Genomic DNA, 19502 nt, shown 5'->3' on the forward strand with positions numbered 1-19502 from the left:
CCCCCCCCCAGCCCCCCACCCCGTGCACATCCCCTGCCTGGTTGCTTTTCCCCTCTCCATGCTAAATGGAAAAGTCATAGATATGCATCTCCTTGCTTTTCTCTAATCAACTTCGACACTCACGCCATGAATAATGAAGCAGACATAGATGCTAGGGAAAAAGGGAGGGGGAGTGTGAGTCACAGTCTGTAAAAGAGAGAGAAGAATGTAGGAAATTTGCTGAGTTTTGGGTCATTATTGGTCAATTAGGTAACTAACCTGTCAGGTAATGATATTCCACACATTTTTACTTCTAGTGTATATATATATGTAACCTGTGAGAAGGAGATGAATAGGCTGCAATATTTGCTGGTTTTTCAAACTGTAAAATTGGGCTCTGATACGGGAAATCAGCCTTTTTTTGTTCACTGAATCACAAAGTTTCTTGCAAAAGCTGACATAGTTCTTCCAAATAATCTGTTTTGTGTTTGTGGCTTTAGAGAGTATGCTGAGGACAGCCAGTAGTCCAGATAGTCTACGATCCCGAACACCCATGATCACCCCTGACCTGGAGAGCGGAACCAAATTGTGGCATCTGGTGAAGAACCACGACCACTCGGACCAAAGGGAGGGCGACCGAGGCAGCAAGATGGTCTCTGAGATCTACCTGACCAGACTGCTAGCTACAAAAGTAAGACAAAAAGGAGTAAACTACATGCCAGTCTTTCAAAAGTTTATTCCAGTCATGGTGAAAAATCTTAAACTCTGCACATATAACCATTGGGGAACACCGAAGCTCATCACTAAAGCACAGACTAATGGAATATTTACAGCATCATCATCTCTTTAAGACAAAAGGATCCACCTCACCTATTTGATGGGAGAGGAAACTAGTAGTACAGAAAGTCTGCAGGTTTAAATGAAGACTTAACTGTACACACAATTCAAGGAATTTCTATTTCAGGTAATGAAACATACATTTTACATTTACATTAATTTATTAGACTTTTGTCCAAAGTGATAGTTGTCACATAGGAAAATAATTTGGATTCAGATTTCCTAAAACGAAATGAGTGGAAATTGCTGCCATGTAAGTGGCCCCTTTTTAGGCAAGCATTATTGACTTGAACTTGGAATCGGCAAGAAGGAGCCAGTTTAGGGCAATGAAAAGTGGAGTCACACAAGCTGTTTTTGGCTAGTTGAAGACCAGATATGGTGCAATATTTTTAACCATTTGCAGAATTTTTTAGTGTGCGAGTTGGCAAGCCTGAGACTTAGGCAGAAACCTGCTTACTGTTAAACGTCCAGATAGGAAAGGTGGCAGCAAGACCAGCCAAGTTCTATTCACTTCAGCTGGGTTTAGAGCAGGGATGGCCAATACATTTTTACCGGGGGCCGCATGAGCAACCTGAGCACTGCTGGAGGGCCACATCAACAATATTTCAATAAAATGTTGATATACCGTAAGATAAATAATAATAATAATAATAATTGTATTTAACCTAACTTAACTTTATACAGAAGCAGATTGCTTTTTAGGGTTTTATTTAAACTCTAAATCCTTAAATATTTATTTTGGGTTTGCAGTTTTACCATCAACGCATCAGCCTCCCTTGCATGCTCTTCATCAGACAGATACCGGTATTTATCCTTGTGCTTTGTCGTGTAGTGGCGATTCAAATTATAATCTTTAAATACAGCAACCTGTGTTCCACAGATTAAGCACACGGCTTTACCTTTAATTTCCGTAGAGAAATACTTATTTATATAAGTAATATAAATACCCGCATACCTCCACACGGAAGTAATACAAATAACGCTTTTCAAAACAAAAGCAGCACTGTTGTATTGCACACTCGACATAGATATTTTTGACATTTATTTTGTAATTTATGATTGGCCTCATGCGGTCGGGACAGGGACGCACAAAAGGCCAGATGTGGCCCGCGGGCCGTAAGATGCCCGGGTCTGGTTTAGAGTCAGCTTTATCTGGAGGAGGTAAGAGTTTAAGGTAACTAATGTGGGTGAGATGGTTTGAAAGAGTATATTGTATTGTAGTATATTATTATGGAAGCTTGTTCATTTTTTAGACCAGACTGGTGAGCCATTGTATACACACATACATAAACACCCTCACAGGGATAAACAGACATATATTTCCCTACATTTTGGATCCTTGCCGTATCCAGCTATCTTTCCTTTCTGCCTTCAGTGTCTCTCATTTCATTTTCTCTAGCCTAGATGTAAGGGGGGAGGGAAATATAGCAATGGGCAGCAGTTACAAGTGGGCCGCCTTTTCAATTTCCAGTGGTCATAAGAAAAAACAGATTAATAAAAGCTGAGCGTGTGGTGCATAGTGCAGGGAGGCAGATACAGGAGGTGTCAGGAGACACGTAATTTGTTGAGGGATTAAAGAGGCCATGCATGATGAAAAAACAGAGGCAAATGCAATTGAGAAGCTCATCTTGTCCCTGTCTCTCCATGGCTGTGTTTCTGCGTCTGTCTTCCCAGCCTTCTCGTCTATGCAGATATCAGTACATTGATCCGCGACTGGGACAGAATTCATTCCTGTTCCATTTCGCAATGGCTGACTAAATACCATCCCCAAACATTTTCTCAGTAATAGATTCTGCCAGATGGAGAAGTCTGGGAAACAAATGTGTTGTTAACAAAATTCATTTAGCTACATTTGATGTGATTATGTTGAAGCATTGTCATTGGAGGAATGCACGATCCAAATCCAAGAGCTGGGGTTCCTGTTTGTTCTGTAGATTGAGGCAGTCACAAAGTGGAGTTTATAACTGTGATTCCCTATGGGGCCATTCATACTAAAAATCCACTCACTTATGGCCCATTTAGGTGCTGCGGATACAAGTGGCTGGGAATTGAACACATGTTCTGTCACATTGAAACTAGGTTTATTGCCATCCTCTAATGTTCCTTCTCTCTGAGATTTCATTAGATGTTCTTCTTCTCTTCTACAGTAATTTACAAGTAGATTTTAAACAAACATATACAATTTTGAAAAAAAAACTTTAAAGTGTTTTTGATGGTGATCATAAGTACCAGCACAAGAATGCTGAACACAAGCGATCAAAATCAACTTAAGTAATAAAACAATAAAGCCTCTAAAAAATAATAAGGCAATATCACTGGAAAAAAAATTCAAAAGGAATCAGAGACAAACAACTGTGCCTGCACAAAGCTTGTCAGTCATAAGATTCCAATGTCTGCTATAACAATTTAAAATCTTAAGGTTTAAGACCATTAATGATTGCAGTGCAATGTATAATGACCTTCTCATGCTGGTTATATAACATGTCAACTTGCATTCAAGGTTCAAGGTTTAATTAACACATCCTAAAAGTTACATGACAATGTAAGTGCTGCCATCCAAACCAACCAAACTTGATCACAAACACCTAGCATATAAATGTCCATAGAATACATTTAAAGATTAAAACAACACTAAACTCAATTCCATATTAAAACAGTTAAGAGAACCATTCAAATAACAACATAAAAGCAAACTAAATCTTAAATAAATCCTAACAAATGTCTTGTTTTCTCGCTATCCTTGTCTTTCCATTCAGGGTACACTACAGAAATTTGTGGATGACTTGTTTGAGACTATCTTCAGCACGGCCCACAGAGGCAGCGCGCTGCCGCTGGCCATCAAGTACATGTTCGACTTCCTGGACGAGCAGGCTGACAAACACTCCATCACAGACTACGACGTACGACATACCTGGAAGAGCAACTGGTAAGTTAGGGAGTTCAAATAATTACCATGGATGTACAGTATTATGGGATCTGGATATTGTTCCAAGATAGCACCCCCATTCAGTCCAATGAAAATGTCATCTCTTCAAGATCTTCAAGTTTGGTCTCATGACCTTTGCATTAGAGTCTCTCCCTAGCCTTAGTACAAAAATGTAACGTTGGTAGATATTTGGTGGCTTTTAAATACATGTGTTTTAGTCATTTTTTAAAAGAAAAAATGTCAAACATCGCCTGGTTCCAGCTTCTCAAATGAGTAAATGTGTTGCTTTACTTCGTCTTTTGTAATAGTTAAAATGAATATCTTTAAGTTTTGGAGTGTTTGTCGACCAAAAAGAGGATGTGATGACATTACCTTGGACTTTTTGATGGCCATTTTTCAATATTTTCTGACTTTTTATTGAACAAACAAATAACTGATTGTTCAAGGAAAAATCAAGATGATAATTAATAATAAAACCTGCAGCCCTGCTAGAATACATTTTGAATGTTTTGGATCATTTTTCTGATTTAGATAATGTTAAATACTCTCTGGAAAGTGAATACGTTTGTCCACAACACTGCAGAAAAACGTATTGTATTAAATGAATAAATCCAGGTCTGCAAAATTCATAAAGAATTTAAACAGTTGCTATGTCTCATGCTTGGTTATAATTTACTGGATGAATTAATAACATCTTCAGACTGGAATTGCAATATGTTTTCCATAAATTATTTATTTGTGTTTATTTCATTAAAATGTTATAGTTGCAAAGAATTTAGGTGAACTTCTTTATGAAGTTGTGACCAATTACACACTACCTGTAAGCTGCTACATTGCCTAAGGGACCATGGGGCTTACTGAGCAAGACTATAAAAAAACAAAATTAAGCAAGCAAAGCACTCAATAGCTTCAAATTATGTTTTAATACACAACGTTTTTATGGTTAATTATGTGTTTACAAAGTGTCTATTCTGTGTTCTGGCTACAGTCTTCCTCTGCGGTTCTGGGTGAACGTCATCAAGAACCCCCAGTTTGTATTTGACATCCATAAGAACAGTATCACGGACGCGTGTCTGTCTGTGGTGGCCCAGACCTTCATGGACTCCTGTTCAACGTCAGAGCACAAACTAGGAAAAGACTCACCTTCAAATAAGCTGCTCTATGCTAAAGACATACCCAACTACAAGAACTGGGTAGAAAGGTAAGTCAAAGTTCAACGCAGAAATGTTCAAATCAATATTAAACTAAAAAAAAAAAAAACAGCATCTCCACAGTTGCTTAGTGGAAAAGATCCATATGAGTTGTTGGAAGCTGGGAAGGTTGACTAATTAGTAAAAGCTGTCTTCAAAGAAAAGTGCGCTGGAGAAATTAAAGTAATTACACTTCCCAAACTACTAAGCTAAAAACAACTGTGAGACACTGAGAACATAAAAGGTTTCAACTTTTTCTGCTGCTAGCATTTGAATATTTTTTTACTGGACTCAGAGTACACAGTTTAATTAAATGAGCGCAAACAAACCATATACTGTAATTACAGCTTGCTCCAGGCTCATGCATATGAAATACAGTGTACACAGAGTACATAATATCTGTAATACCAAGAAAAAGGCTAGCTGAAAAAATTTCCTCTGGTTCACCCTTCATCTTTTTTTAACTTCAACTAAACTCAAGATTAGTTACGCATCACCACAATCATTCTTTCTGCTGATGTGTAAGAGTCCAATAGTCTTTAAGTAGCTTTGGCGATGTGAATTGCAGCTCCTCCCAGACCTTGTGTTGATGTTTTAGAGTTGTTGAAAGAGACCGGATTTTTAAGATTTTTTTGAGAGGGCATTTTCGGCCTTTATTTTTGAAAAGAAAGATGAAGACATTGAAGGGAAGGGAAAGGGGCGGAATGACGTGCAGCAAAAGCCCGCAGGTCGGAGTCAAACCCCGGCCCGTTGCGTTGAGTAGCTAAGCTCGGTATATGGGCGCCTGCTTTACCAACTAAGCTATTTGGGCACCCAAGATAACAGATTTTTTCCTCATACCCAGATTGCCATGAGCAGACAATATAAACTGCTAGCGATAAAAATGGTGTATAAAACTAAATAATTGGATTCAACTATGTTAGTTCAAAAGCAAATGATACGGCCACCGCGCATTCTCCCCTCTCTCTGGCTGCTGCAGCACTCAGAAGCAAAAACAGAAGAGCAGACAATTATCCTGGTTCAAGGCCTATTTTTTGTGCTACAGATGCTTGCAGGGAGTATTTGGAGGCAGTATGAGATAAGAATTTATTGGTGATGGTTAATTAGGTGCAGTTAAACCTTGTTTTCTATTATGCCTCCTAACGACACTCAACCCAAGCCTGCCCTGCTGCAGTAAACCTTATGGTGGATGAGATATGGATTCTTATAACAGGTCTGGGTACAGCTCAATATTAGTAGATTTTTTAATATACTGTATTGTTTTCTGACTGCCTCACTTTCTTTGGACATGTTACTCAGCTGCAGTGGTCAACACCGCTGAGTCGATAATGTGAAGGTTGTTGTTGCTCTGATCAGATGGACCTCAATAAGTGCAAGTTTACGCTCATTTATGATCAGACAGTGTATGAAAATGATTGGGATGGGTACTGATTCCCTCCATTTGTAAACCGAGAGCATCAAAATAAACAGTTATTACAGCCAGTGAATGTGTGGACTGGACGCACACGGCAGCTCTGTCGCTGCTGATGGGCTTGAGCACAGTATTTTCACCAGTTTGGATAGGTGTAGGAAAAGATCATTGGTTTGGTTAAAAAAGGTATGTCCGTTAAACATTCTTATTTTATATATGTACGTAACATAATTTAATCTAACATAGTTATGTACTTAACTTGCAAGTTAAGTTACATATGTCAAAATTATTCAATGCAATCTCAAAGTGTGTTTATTTGACCCATCCATCCACGACGACCTCCTCCCAATGCAGACTTTGACGCTCTTACTTACTACGTCCCCTGACTCCTTTGCTCTGGTCATAATTACTACGGCCATAAGAGGTGGCAGCTATAATAAACGTAAATGTTGGTTGCAATAAGCTCCTAGTATAAGCAACCTATAGGTTCTTTGGTTTAGGGGGAGGACAGTCCCAGAAATGTACCTACCCCTCAGCAAATGCAAAGAAATATCCCTCCCTTTCCCTTTAAATAGTTTTACTACAATCCATTAAAAACTAGTCAAACAATATATATGTTACTGAATTATACCGTGCACTACTCTTCCAGTGTGTTTGGCTATACATGTTTGCCCTCACATGTGTATTTGTCCCGTCTAAGTGTCTTTGAACAAGATACTGAAACATCAGCTAAGTACTGCATAGAAATGTATCAGTTAATCCCCCAGCGGGAAGACTGGTCACCAGCTGCCACTGTTTGCATTCAAAGTATTTAACAATGGAATTCCAGTGGTGCAGTGGGTAAAACTCTGTCTGACTTTTCCTCTAGGTATTACTCCGATATCTCCCGTATGCCAGCCATCAGTGATCAGGACATGAGTGCGTACCTGGCAGAGCAGTCCCGCCTACACCTCAGCCAGTTCAACAGTATGTCTGCACTGCACGAGATCTACTCCTACATCATCAAATACAAAGACGAGGTGAGCTCCCACCGCACATGGAATAGAATCGAAGAGAATGCTAAAGAGTGTTTTTTATGTAATTACTCGGCAGCAGGGTGTGCTGTGTCTTTTCCCCTTTACTAATTTTGACTAATGCCATGAGGTCATTTTCATTCAATTACACTGATAATCATCCCACATTGGTATGGGCTGGAAGGTATTATCACCGTTAGGATTCACATTAAAGCATGAGCTTAACACATTATGAAGCTAATGGAGCTTCATTAGAAGAGACCGGCATGTACAGAATCCTACATCTGCTGCTGGTCGAGTAAAACGCATCATTTCTGTACAAACCAGGAGGTAGGGGTGTGTGTGTGTGTGTGTGTGTGTGTGTGTGTGTGTGTGTGTGTGTCAATCAGTACCATGCTTCTCTTCATACACCAAATATGAAACTACCTCCAGAGAGTCTTATCGTTACCGTGAAGTTGCCAAGCAACTCTACATGTATTATGTTTATAATAATAGTTATTATAATAAACTCAATCTATTAATGTGAACATCACAAGAGAAACAGTGTGTACTATAAAGGACATTTCCTGTTTCACACACATTGAAAACCCGGCTAATTCCATGATCACACTAAAACCACTGGACTATTTCAAACTTATTTCTCTTGAGTAATTCATGAATGCAACATGCTCTGCAACAGCTAATATTTAATAAATGCTGGCAATCTCTGAAAGGTTTTTGTTTGGTAGGACCATCACTGATTCATGTCATGTTCTTATTTCCACCTTCTGTGAATAATTTAAACTAGGTTCTGTGTTGTGTTGAGTTGAATGCTGTTATATCTCTGTTATTATTTTTGTGAACATTGTTTCTGTAATGTATTGAATGTTGTTTTGTGATTGTGATTGTTGTTAATGTAATTATGCACTGCAATGTATAGATGCACACGTTTGGGCGGACTAGCTGTGGCTATGGCCAAGCTTCTGGAGATCCCAATAAATCTTAAAGGATTTTTCCTGCACAAAATGAACCTAGGGGTTAATAACACGTGTGTAACGAGTCAACCGCTCTCGGGGATATGTTTTCCCTGCTAATCAAATGTGTCTGTAGCTTGAAACAAGCTAGCACAAACCGGTGATTAGCTTATAACGTCAGCTTTCGGGGGCATAGTGTAAATCACTATTTTACACCAACAAGGGTCAAAATAGCAGCAGTAGTATAATGGGGGTCCTACATGTAAACCAAAGCATTGAGAACTTTGTAAGTGTACAGACCGTTTATCAAAAAGACAGCTTATAAAGACAGTAGCGTTCAATTCTTTTGTGGTTCGACTGGTCATGTTTTCCAAGATGGCGCCTGCATCTATATCTTAGTTGAACATTTGGGAAATTGAGTGGGAGGATTGATGCCACATGTATATCTGTCCCTCTGAAACCAAATTGGACAAACAACAATCTGTGCTTTTAATTTTCTTGGCCGGACACTTTGGCTTCCTGGAGTTTCAGCTGGTTGCCTGGCAACCTCACAGTGACAACAAGACTCGTAGAAAGTCACTGCACTGGCCAAGAAAAAGGACAGCCAAAGTGTTTGAATGTTGTTTTTTTAAGGATTAAACAAACGAGATAGAACATGTTAAATAGTGAGTTGTAGAAGTGCTGGTTACTGTTTGCCTTCCTGTACATCCTTTTACATTCTGCTCCCATAATTCATCGGGGTTAATCCCGCCCTTGACTTACCCTCCTTCTCCATTCCCTTATAGATAACTATATGCCGCCTCATCCTCTTCTCTTCCCCTACCCTCCTTCCTCCCCGCCATCCCGCCATAGCAAAAAATATTACAGTAGTTATGCTGGCTGGTTGCAGCTGGCTCCTTTCAAACCAACTGCTCCCCTTCATTACAGCCTATTATCCAGATGTAGGCAGCTGCACCGTCCCCATCGCCTCTAACACATACCCTAACCTTAAACGCACAAACACACAGATACACACACAGGCATAAATACATACGGACTAGCTTAACATGCTCACATACACATGCTAATGGACATACACACACACATACACACACACACGTGAACCAGAATGATGCACCACAAACACAAATGCCCACATAAATTGGGTATTTAATCCACACACTGCACCAGATCCTCCCTCCATTGTCAAATCTAATGGCCACTGGGAGTATGTGTTGGTGTCTTATTAACATGCCATTATAGACCTCCCACAGCCCTAACACCTGCCCCGACCACCATGTCCATGTTGTCAGGATCAGTTTAAAATGTCATCACTAACAGGGAAACTGAAACTAGCATCATTTTTCTTCAAAAAAGCGTTGCCGTGTCTGAGCATCAACACATTTAGGGTTCAGAAGGGAAATAGTATGATGAGATAAGATAAGCCTTTATTGTCTCCTATAGGAGAAATTCATCTTGAGCATTGGAGAGAAACAAAATGGCAACACATTGCTCATAAACACACAATAAACATACCGTGTATCTTCTTGTATTGTAAGCTTTCTCCACATTTGTGTCCAGATCCTGTCGGCGTTACAGAAGGACGAGCAGTCGCGCAGACAGCGGCTACGCGGCAAGCTGGAGCAGGTCATCGACACCATGGCGCTGGCTAGCTGAGGACCGGCTAATCGAACGCCTCGGCTAGGGGGAGAACTGGCCAATCAACACGCCTTCCCTGACAACCTTTGTCGCCCGTGAAATTTTGACCCTGGACGTTTGAAGTCCGTCATTATCACCCTCACAAACAACAACAAACAGCAGCGGAAAAAAAGACTGCAAAGGACACAAGTACCCAGCAGGAGCAGCCGCACACTGGAGAGACAGTAGAGTTTGGAAAGTACGGCCCTGCCGGCCGGGTTGGCTTTTTGTTTTCTCTGAGCCACCAAACCATGCCCCTTCACAACCAAATTAGGCACACCCTTAGTCTCCAGCCAATATGGACCTGAGCTCTGGAGAGCGTTTATTTTTCATCAAGGTCCTCATCACATCTGGAGTCCTACAGGTGCAGCAGTTGGGTACTTTGGCCACAATCAGGACCGGTACATGCACATTGGTGACCAAGGCTACAGTTCAGACCGTGAGCCAATACAAATCCAGGATATATCATTGTGATACTTGATCCCTGTAAGGAATATGTCTTTTCTGTTTGCGTCCTTCACAGAGAGGTAAGGGGTTAGGGACAGCTTACAGAGCAGCAGCCGTGGAGCTGGTATGGATTCAGTGTGTTGCTCAAAGACACTACAGCAGGGTGGATGCTAGGCAACACGTAGGCTGAAGCCACTGCATGGCAACTAGGCAAAGGGACTTTGCAGGGAAACTCTTCCTCCAGTACTGACTCTCTCTCTTAACAAGTACTCAACTATAGTCCAACAAAGGACATTTTCAGTTTCAGAACTCATTATTTGAGTTTATTTGCATTTGTTTCTGTTTTCTTTTCTCTCCCCCAACTGCCCACTCTCCCCAGTGCTGTGCCACTTGTGTTACTGCTGAATTTGCACAACAAAGTTGAATCAAACGAGAGAAGAGGATATATGAATATATAGATATATAAATACAAACCTTTTTTTAACAAATGAAAAGTTTAAAAAAAACATGTTTTTCCATTTTAATGTACAAAAGATAAATTTGACAAGAGGATTTGATATTTCCAAGATGAAAAATTATGAAAACACAAAGTGAAAAGTCGTCTTGTGCCATGTTTTACTTTGAATGTTGTTTAGTGCAAAGAGACTTCTTTTCATTAGATGAAATGTGCTACGATGATAATGTTGTCATGCTAAGTGACTGAAAGTGAGAGTTTAAAAATAGGTAGATGGCAACATACATATATGAATGACAGTTTATATATTTGATGAGGTCATGGGATCATTGTGTGCTACATCTTTGGCCCAGAAGGTAGTAAAAAGACAAGTGATGTCTGTGAGCCAACCAACCTACAGTGCTTTTGTGTTTGTTTTAGAGACACCAAATACATCGAGGCTTGCTCAGCTGATTTTAGGTGAGACAAAAATCATTCCTGTGGAAGCCAGCCTCGTGCTGTGGTAGCAGACAACTAGAAAGGCAGTAGGCAGACATTTCAACAGTTGAACCCTGGCACACACCGTGCTCCATAACTTCTTGTTCTTAATTTCTGGACTTCTCCTCTTGTCTGAAAAAAAGTTTAGGAGATGTGCCCTTCGAAATGAAGGACAGTTCTGATGGGCAGAAAAAGGTGAAAAAGTATTGTTAAATTTTTTGCTTGTTTTCTAGTCTGCAGTAAAGACAGTAAAGCTAAAGGTGCCACTTTTGAAATGTGAATGTGGTTTTTGACAAATATAATGAAATGTAGCTTGATTTATGTATGTGTTTTGTACCAGTTGAAGGCCTATCTCTTTTTTTCGTTTTAAAGGGGTAAAAAAAAAAAAAGAAAATTCAAATTTTCCTGCTCCACATTAACTTGTAGTGCTTCAAAAAACATGCATTCATAGACAAGTACCATTTGTACACTCTTATGAGTGTACAAATGTGTTGTATTCCATTCTACAAGAAGCACCAGACGAGGCATTTCAACAACTTCCGGACTCTTCAACTTATCCCTGTTTGATTGGTTTGAAAGCAAATAGATTTTTTTTTTTTTTAAAGGGTGACAAAAAAGTAGGTTAAAATGCATCAAATGCACATTTTAGAACAATGTGAGGGATGCCTCAAAATGATTTTCTTTTTCTTCCTCAACAGCGCTTCCCTCAGATTTTTCCACTGTGACAGAGTGGAAAGGACTTTTGTTTCAGTCCAGTTCAGATAGCACAGAGCTTTGCAGATGCATCAGGAACCTTGCAGGCCAGGGCTGGTGTGATAGGCCGGGCAGGTTTCTCTCAAATTAAAACTTACTATAACCCCTCTGAGTTATTGTTTTCGCTTGTCCAAGACCCTATACTTAGACAGTCTGAGCCCCAGTTTGAGAAGAGGAAACTGAAAGATCCCAGTTATTTCCAACCTGTGTCTTTCTTTCTCCAGTCATTCAATCTTGGTGATGGATTGTTGTGATTGAAGGGATCGCTGCTCGTAAGGAAAATCCAGTGGCTCAAACTCCTAAAATGCGTTTAAACACAAAGAATACGTCTGACAGACAGTTTTTATATCTATCCCTTTTGTCACTCTCCATGGCCTCAAAACGTGCCGATATTGGAGTAGTAAAATAAATGTCGGGTTCTCTGTCAACGCATTCACATGCTAAAGGATTTATTACTTTTAAAAAGCCAACACGGAAAAAACATTGCAATTGTAAACAAGATCGTAATTATGATTGCGATAAGCAGCATATTTTATTCCGTGCTGCTCAAACATGCCTTACACACTTGCAAAATAGTTTAGCTTAGAATGAAAATCTACAGTCAATGTATATATAAACACACACATAATAATAGAATTTATCTGTAATAATATACTTTGAATTGTGCATATTTCGTATGTACTAATGACTCTCGTCACCCAATTGTGACTGGTTACCGTTTAACAGTCACCTTTTGGTGTCTGAACTTAACTGTCACTACCACCTGTTGCCTACGGTTGACCTGTCGCTGTACATTCGTAAGAAATCATAGCACACCGTTGATACGTTGACTTGTTTGGAATTGGTGGGACTGTGCAATTAGTTGTCTCTGGGCAGCAATCCTTCCAATCTAAGTTTTAAAATGGCAAATTATTTTAAGTTTTAATAAGAATGACTTTGAAATAACCTATATTATAATTTACTGTTACACTTTAACAATGAGTCACTGCTATAAGTACTAGCAACATGTTAGCTGTTAGTTACTGCAGACGAGGCGTTTAGCTAGCTAACATGCTAGTCTAAAAATTGATCAGAGTACTAAATTGAACTTGAACATTGAACTATATTTTTCCAGCTATCTGCCAAAAGTGAACAATATTTCTTCTCTCCCTCGTTGCCCAAGCACTGAAGGCCTCTAACATGGCTGACAGTGGGACGGTCACTTTATGGAAGTGAAAAAAAAGTCAAACTTAGACTTAACTGAATTCTTTAGCAAATTTTAAAGCCATCTCCTTCTTTTGGACCTATCCTCATGCCACCATGTCAAACACATTGCTGCTGTCAAATAAAAACTCTTGAAAAGAGTAAATTACCCTTGATATAGTTTGGATTGTTATGAAACCCTTTAAAAATCCAGATATATATATATATATATATATATATATATATATATATATATATATATATATATATATATTAGCGTGTAGTTCTTAGATGTTGTGTTTTTATCTGACAGCAAATGTGTGTCTGAACAGAATGAAACGTACTGTATGTGTTACAATACTTGAACCACTGATCTACACAGGGTAAAACAACATACAGGACTGCTGACCAAAGCTTTATTCATCTACATCAGGAGAACAACTCTGGGACAAGAGCATTTCTCTGATCCATCTTCTTTTCCGTTCTTCCACAAAATGACCCAAGCACTCCGCCATAGTCATTTAAATACCCCGTCATTGAACTGTTTGTATTTATGCTTGATGAATAGTGAAATTGAGGCGATGTTACTTCCGTGTACAGGCACTCGTTTACACATTCTGTTTAATTTGAAAGATTGACTGAAACAGTCTGATGATGTGGACCACTGTATTGATGTTTGACTGTTGACTCGCTTAATTTTTCTTTTGAAGAAGATGTGTGAAAATGACATTAGTGATGTTGAAATAGTAATGAGGCTTAGTTAGCGAAGTATGGAGAAAAAAAAAAAAAGTGCTGCACCACCAAGAAGGCCCACTTGGTCTCTGGTGCTTCTGTTACTTAGTTTTGCTTCTTGTTTTCTGCTTCAGCACTTGTTGGGGCAAAAGATGAAAAGACTTGGGCAGTGCGGAGGAAATACTTTGAAGGCTATGGTACCACTTCATTTTTCCATTCCGTTGCAACGGCGTTCGACTTCCACATTAAAAAGACAGTGATGAAGGACGAGGGTGGAGGTTGAGAAGGAAAGAGGTGGAGGGAGAGATTGACCAAACATAACTGTTCACTGTGCCTTGTCGGCCCCTCTCCCATACTGAAAATGATGCCTTTTGTCTTTCAAATCAATATATTTAAATATACATTTTGACAACAATCATTTAAGATGTATTTTGAACTTACAAAATATGAATATGCTCATTGGCTTTCTTTCCCAGACTGAGATGAAAAGATTCATACCAATCTCATGTCAGAACGTTTAGCCAAGCTGGCATGAAAAAGGAAAGAGCTAGCCTGGTTGAGTCAACCAACTGTCTAAAGCTGACTAAGCAATCTTAGTTAACCTTTACATAATGTAAACGTATATTGTGGTTTTAGAAAGAGTGGACCGAACTAAAACTCCTTACTTCAGTTTTTCACTTTGCCTCACCACTGCTGTCAGTCTTTATGCTAAGCTGAGCTAAGGTAACTGCGTCCTGATTCCAGCTCTGCTCTTAACATACAGACGTAAGACACGTATTAACTCACTCTCTAAAACAAAAAAGGAAAGTGTGCTTATTCACTTTCTAGCCAGTTGACTTCGGTAGAAGATCAATGCCTCGTATATCTGTCTGTAAAGTGTGAAAATGAAGCCATGATACAGTTTGCTTTCCATAGCATAAAGACTGAAAGCAGGGGAAAACAGCTGGCGTTACTGTCAGAAGGTAACATTTTCTTTTTTCAAATAACAAATACTGCACCTACAAGCAACACATAGCTAGCTAATTTATACCTTATGTATTATCACATTTGTTTTACTTTTGAACAAAGCCAGGCTAGCTGTTATGCATGCATCTTTCTGCTGAGCTAACCGTAGCTTAGCTCTAGGTTAAAATTTAGCGGCAGACATGGGAGTGGTATCAATTTTCTCATCCAATGCTGTGAATTTCCCAAAACTGTTTCTATTAAAACATAAATAGATAAATTAGGAGCCCACGACATGTTTGGGATATTCTAAAAGGCATTTCCAAATCTATTCTAAGTGTTTGGAAACTGACTTATTTTTCAGTATGGGCCGCACCCTCCAATGTGACACCACCTCAGACCCATATAGACACACCAATGCACAACCTTTATACTTCCCCTCGTGTCCCATTTTTGATCACTCTCCACACCGCAACACTCAAGTTACTGCAAGTTCCTCATTCCTCCAGTTCTCTCCAGCTTCCTCACCTGCTGGGTTCACTTTGATTAAAGTACATTTCAGAGAAGGCGCATAGGACATAAAAAACAACCTTCACACAGATTAAAGAAGAAAGGAAAAAAATATCTTAAAGAGTTTTAATACTTTATGAATTCTGATACCTTTTTAAGAGTTTCAGACTTGAAGCTGCTGTGACAGGTTTTGGCTGTTTCACGCCCGTGTAAATATCCTGCTCTTTCCTATTTTGCAGATTTATTACGTGTAAATAGACACGCATCAAGGAGAGATTAAACATGTTTTTTGCTAAATCTGTCTCGTCTGATGTTTTTATTCCCCTTCCCCATCCTTATAGAGTATACCCTTTTAAAGTTATGGATTTGAAAGTTGTAACAAGTTTTAGGTTTATCTTAAGTGCACGCCACCACAAGAGAACTTCAAAAGCAGTGTATATGAGGCTTAAATAAGATTGTACTCTATGCATTCTGGTAAAGCAAAAACTACTGCTTGTGTTTGACTTCCCCTCTATTTTTTCACTACAGTGATGTGAATTAGGACATTAACAAGGATAAGAAAGTGAAAATAATTAAAGTAAGCCTTTACTTTGCAGACTTTTCCTGACAGAAATTGCTTCCTAAAGTGAGCCAGGAAGATTCAAAGCTCAGTTTTTAAGAGTACAACCACAGTACAATACAATCAAAAGACTGAAATTGTCCCAGTGTGTGCCAGAACAGCGAATCCCTAAATGACACTGTCAGACATGTGTGCTATGTCGCAGTAATGATGTGATAGAAAATGTGCCTCAGAATCTCCTTGTTCCATTTATTTTGCATATACTGTAAATCTTTCAAGACAGACCGACCATCATAAATCTCAAAAAATGCAATATCTGTGGGATAGAAAATACACCAAGATACAATGGATGGTGATGAGGTATAGGCCTAAATATGGCTGTACTTTGTTTTGTACTTTGTTTTGTACGCATTTTCTAGTTCCTGTCTTTCCATGTTCTTTTTAGCCATGCTGGCACTTTGGTGAGTTTGGTTTCAGGTTCTGAGGTAGGAAATGCTTGTCTCTCAGTCAGTCAACCAACATTTTAATTCCTCCAGTACTGCGGTTTAGAACCAAATACCTGGAAAACTGGCATTTCTAGCAACAGAACTGTACTTCCTGCAGTACTAATGTAACCATGCTTGGAGTCCTAAATCTAGTTAAAATGATACCTGCTAGACATCAACATGCTAACACACTGATGGTAGTCTATAGCCACAACATTCCACTTCCAGGATTGCCCCGGTGCCTCAGAAATTCCACCGGATGTGATTTACCTTCCTCTTTTCTTGTGTTGGCTTTTTAAACTTCGGTGGATTCATGAGGACTAACTGCTACTCAGATCACTGCAGGGGAAATCCAGACAGCTAGCTAGACAATCTGTCCAATCAGAGTTTTCTATTGCAAAACTGAAACAACCTTTGACCGTACACGTTCCACCAAAACAAGCTTCTTTCCGAGGCTATATTGTAGAGGCAATGTGGCTATGTCTGGCGCTTAGCAAGTCGCTACTTTGGGGCCTCCAAATTATTGTTAATTTATTTTCAAATTAAAATGTTTTAACATGAATTTAAAAATGATTAGCAAATCTAAATCCCCACCGATGATAGGCTTTCTGGGTGAGGTAGTCACTAAGAGCCATCTACAGATACAGTTAATCCTAAAGAATCACTGTGCCACATGTATGTTTAACATTAAAAGATTTATAAAATCAAGCCAACAAATGTTATTTTGATAGCTTAGTATTCTACGCACTGAACAGTATGTATAAAGGCATAAGGCTGCCCTACACATTATTGTAATTTGCCCTGTTCATTATGCATCTTTATTCATACAATATATGCTGTAGGGGGTCCCTGCTCCATTTTACTTTAAGTTAAGGGGTCCTTGGTATAAAAAAAGTTAAAGACCCCTGGTTTAAGAAATGCCAATAAACCAGATCATGTTTTTCTCCCATCCAGGAATGCTGTGTGGACTTGTTAGACCCTCTACCGCAGCACTCTGGAGGAAGGTCTGGCAATGTAAGACTAGGCTGATGTTAACCATTTAAGCTCAAAGCAACTGTGCCTCGATGTCACATTCATGTCAAGTTATTGTAGTTACAATGTTCTGACTTGTAAATTAGGGATGCACCGAACCCAGATTTTTGGGGTTCTGCCGAATTCCGAAACCACTGGATAGATTCTGCCATACCAAACCGAATCCTATTCCCATGCTCAGTCCGATAATGAAGTAAACAATGTCCAGAGCAGTGCATTTTTCATTTTGTGCCAGGCACTCAAGTAGGAAAAACTATTTTTGACAAGGCCAATGTTTATCCTAACTCAAGATCAGATCAAGATTTTGTCAGTAAAAAAAACACCTGGAGGGGATTGGAACTTGGCTATCGCAGATGGAGTAGCTCGTTGAATCCGGTGTCTTCCCCTGTTCTCTATTGCTGCGAGTCGGTGGCTATGATCTGGTCCGGTTCTAGCCCTTTGGTAGAAACATGAAGTTTTCTGCAGCTTAACGCTAACTCTTGCGCCGTTCTGCTGATGTCTTTGGTGTCTTTGTAGCCCTAACAGAAGAATGATTCCCAAGACATAGAAGTAATGCACTACATTTAGCCTATGTCATTTTATTTTAATGTCAGCATTTTGAGTTTGAAATTCATGCAACATATAGTGCCCTCAAAAGATTCCAACAATGCAACAAAAAATAGTCCCCATGTCATGTACACTGCATTCTTACAACAATTCCACAGTATGTGATGTATTTTATAGATGCAAAAATGATTGTTGTGTGATTCTACTACACCTGCAAGCCTCGACGCAAAATGATAATGATTCATAAGTCTCCAAAATGTCTGTATACTGTCCACTATATAGAGCAAACAATGGAGCGTCAGACACTGCTTTGAGCTTTTTACTTATATATATATTTCTCTTTTTCCTCATTAGTCATTCCCAGAGCATGTGATTTAAAAACAGACAAAGTCCTGTTCTCCCCTCGCGTCCCTCAGATTATCCGTTACCAATTGGAAACTGTAACATTTAAAATGGGAGCCCTCCCCCTTGGGAACAAGACGATTTAACAGGCAACCCATCAATCAAATTAAAAAGCCCATTACGAAAACATAAAGAGGAGAGAGTCAGAGCGCCGGAGAAAATCTGACCTGGATATCACAGACACCGTGTCTTTGTCCTGAATGGGATTGACCTCTCTTTATTGTCCTAAGTGCTTTTTTTATTATACTTTCCTCCACCTGTGGGGTCCTTTAAGTCTCTGGCTTTTTATTTCTTTTTCTTCACGGTGAGGTTTCAAGCTGAGACATTTGTAATTATCTCTCTTTCCTACCCAGTTTCTTTTCATCGTCCCAATCCTCCTCTTTCCTATCTCTGATCTTTTTTTCCCCCCTCTCTCTACCAACTGTGGTCCTTAAGAGAGGCAGACGGAGGGAGTGTTTCACAGAAGTTTCTTTTCCACTCCTCTTCTTCTCTCTATCCTCTCCTTAATTTGCCTCATGCATATCATTTGGATTCCCTGCTGTAGCACTTGTCACAGTAGGTAGGTAGCAGTGCTTGGATAAAGCTACGGGTTGCACACACTCTCACAGACAGCAGACAACACCGCCCAATCGCCCGCAGCTCCAATGTCTAGTTATGTGTTCGAGTATCACAGGGCATCAGATTACCATGTTTGAATTGTGCTTGTTGGGAAAAATCACTCTCCCTCTCTTTTATTTTCCTCTTCTCTCCTTTTTTTTTGAGAGCCCAGAGGCTTTTCTGGCAATTCAATCACCCCGTCCCCTCTCAACACAAACACTCGGCCATCCTCTAAGATGCCCCGGCACCGAATAAACGACAAAGTCACATTGGCTTGGGCCCGACCCCGCCGACTCTCAGCTGGAGATTAAACTGTGATAAGACTCCTCTGTGTCTCCAGAGTGAAGAAGAGTATCACAGAGGATGGGGGAATAAGAGAAAAAGCAACATGGGGTAAG

The 19502-nt window shown here is 39.6% G+C and overlaps 1 protein-coding gene and 2 long non-coding RNA genes across 4 annotated transcripts in view; 2 read left to right on the forward strand and 1 right to left on the reverse strand.

Moving 5' to 3' along the window:
* The window catches only part of plxna1a (plexin A1a), a 239102-nt gene extending 228983 nt beyond the window's left edge, over positions 1–10119 (forward strand). For both annotated transcript variants that reach the window (XM_034875903.1, XM_034875904.1), the window contains exons 29-33: positions 480–670; positions 3573–3742; positions 4731–4943; positions 7212–7362; positions 9870–10119. In XM_034875903.1, the coding sequence (XP_034731794.1) occupies positions 480–670; positions 3573–3742; positions 4731–4943; positions 7212–7362; positions 9870–9965 (821 nt within the window). In that variant the 3' untranslated portion in view covers positions 9966–10119. The remainder of the gene's footprint in view (positions 1–479; positions 671–3572; positions 3743–4730; positions 4944–7211; positions 7363–9869) is intronic.
* The window catches only part of LOC117947257, a 24683-nt gene extending 9977 nt beyond the window's left edge, over positions 1–14706 (reverse strand). Inside the window, exons 1-2 of the long non-coding RNA XR_004657200.1 lie at positions 14697–14706; positions 6982–6983 (exon numbers count right to left, since the gene is read on the reverse strand). This is a non-coding gene — a long non-coding RNA (uncharacterized LOC117947257). The remainder of the gene's footprint in view (positions 1–6981; positions 6984–14696) is intronic.
* On the forward strand, positions 13550–15780 carry LOC117947258. The gene is made up of 2 exons (XR_004657201.1): positions 13550–14838; positions 14994–15780. It is a non-coding gene; the product is annotated as an uncharacterized LOC117947258 (long non-coding RNA).
* The last annotated feature ends 3722 nt before the right edge of the window (positions 15781–19502 follow it).

Source organism: Etheostoma cragini, chromosome 7 (genome assembly GCF_013103735.1).
Source record: "Etheostoma cragini isolate CJK2018 chromosome 7, CSU_Ecrag_1.0, whole genome shotgun sequence".
NCBI lineage: Eukaryota > Metazoa > Chordata > Actinopteri > Perciformes > Percidae > Etheostoma > Etheostoma cragini.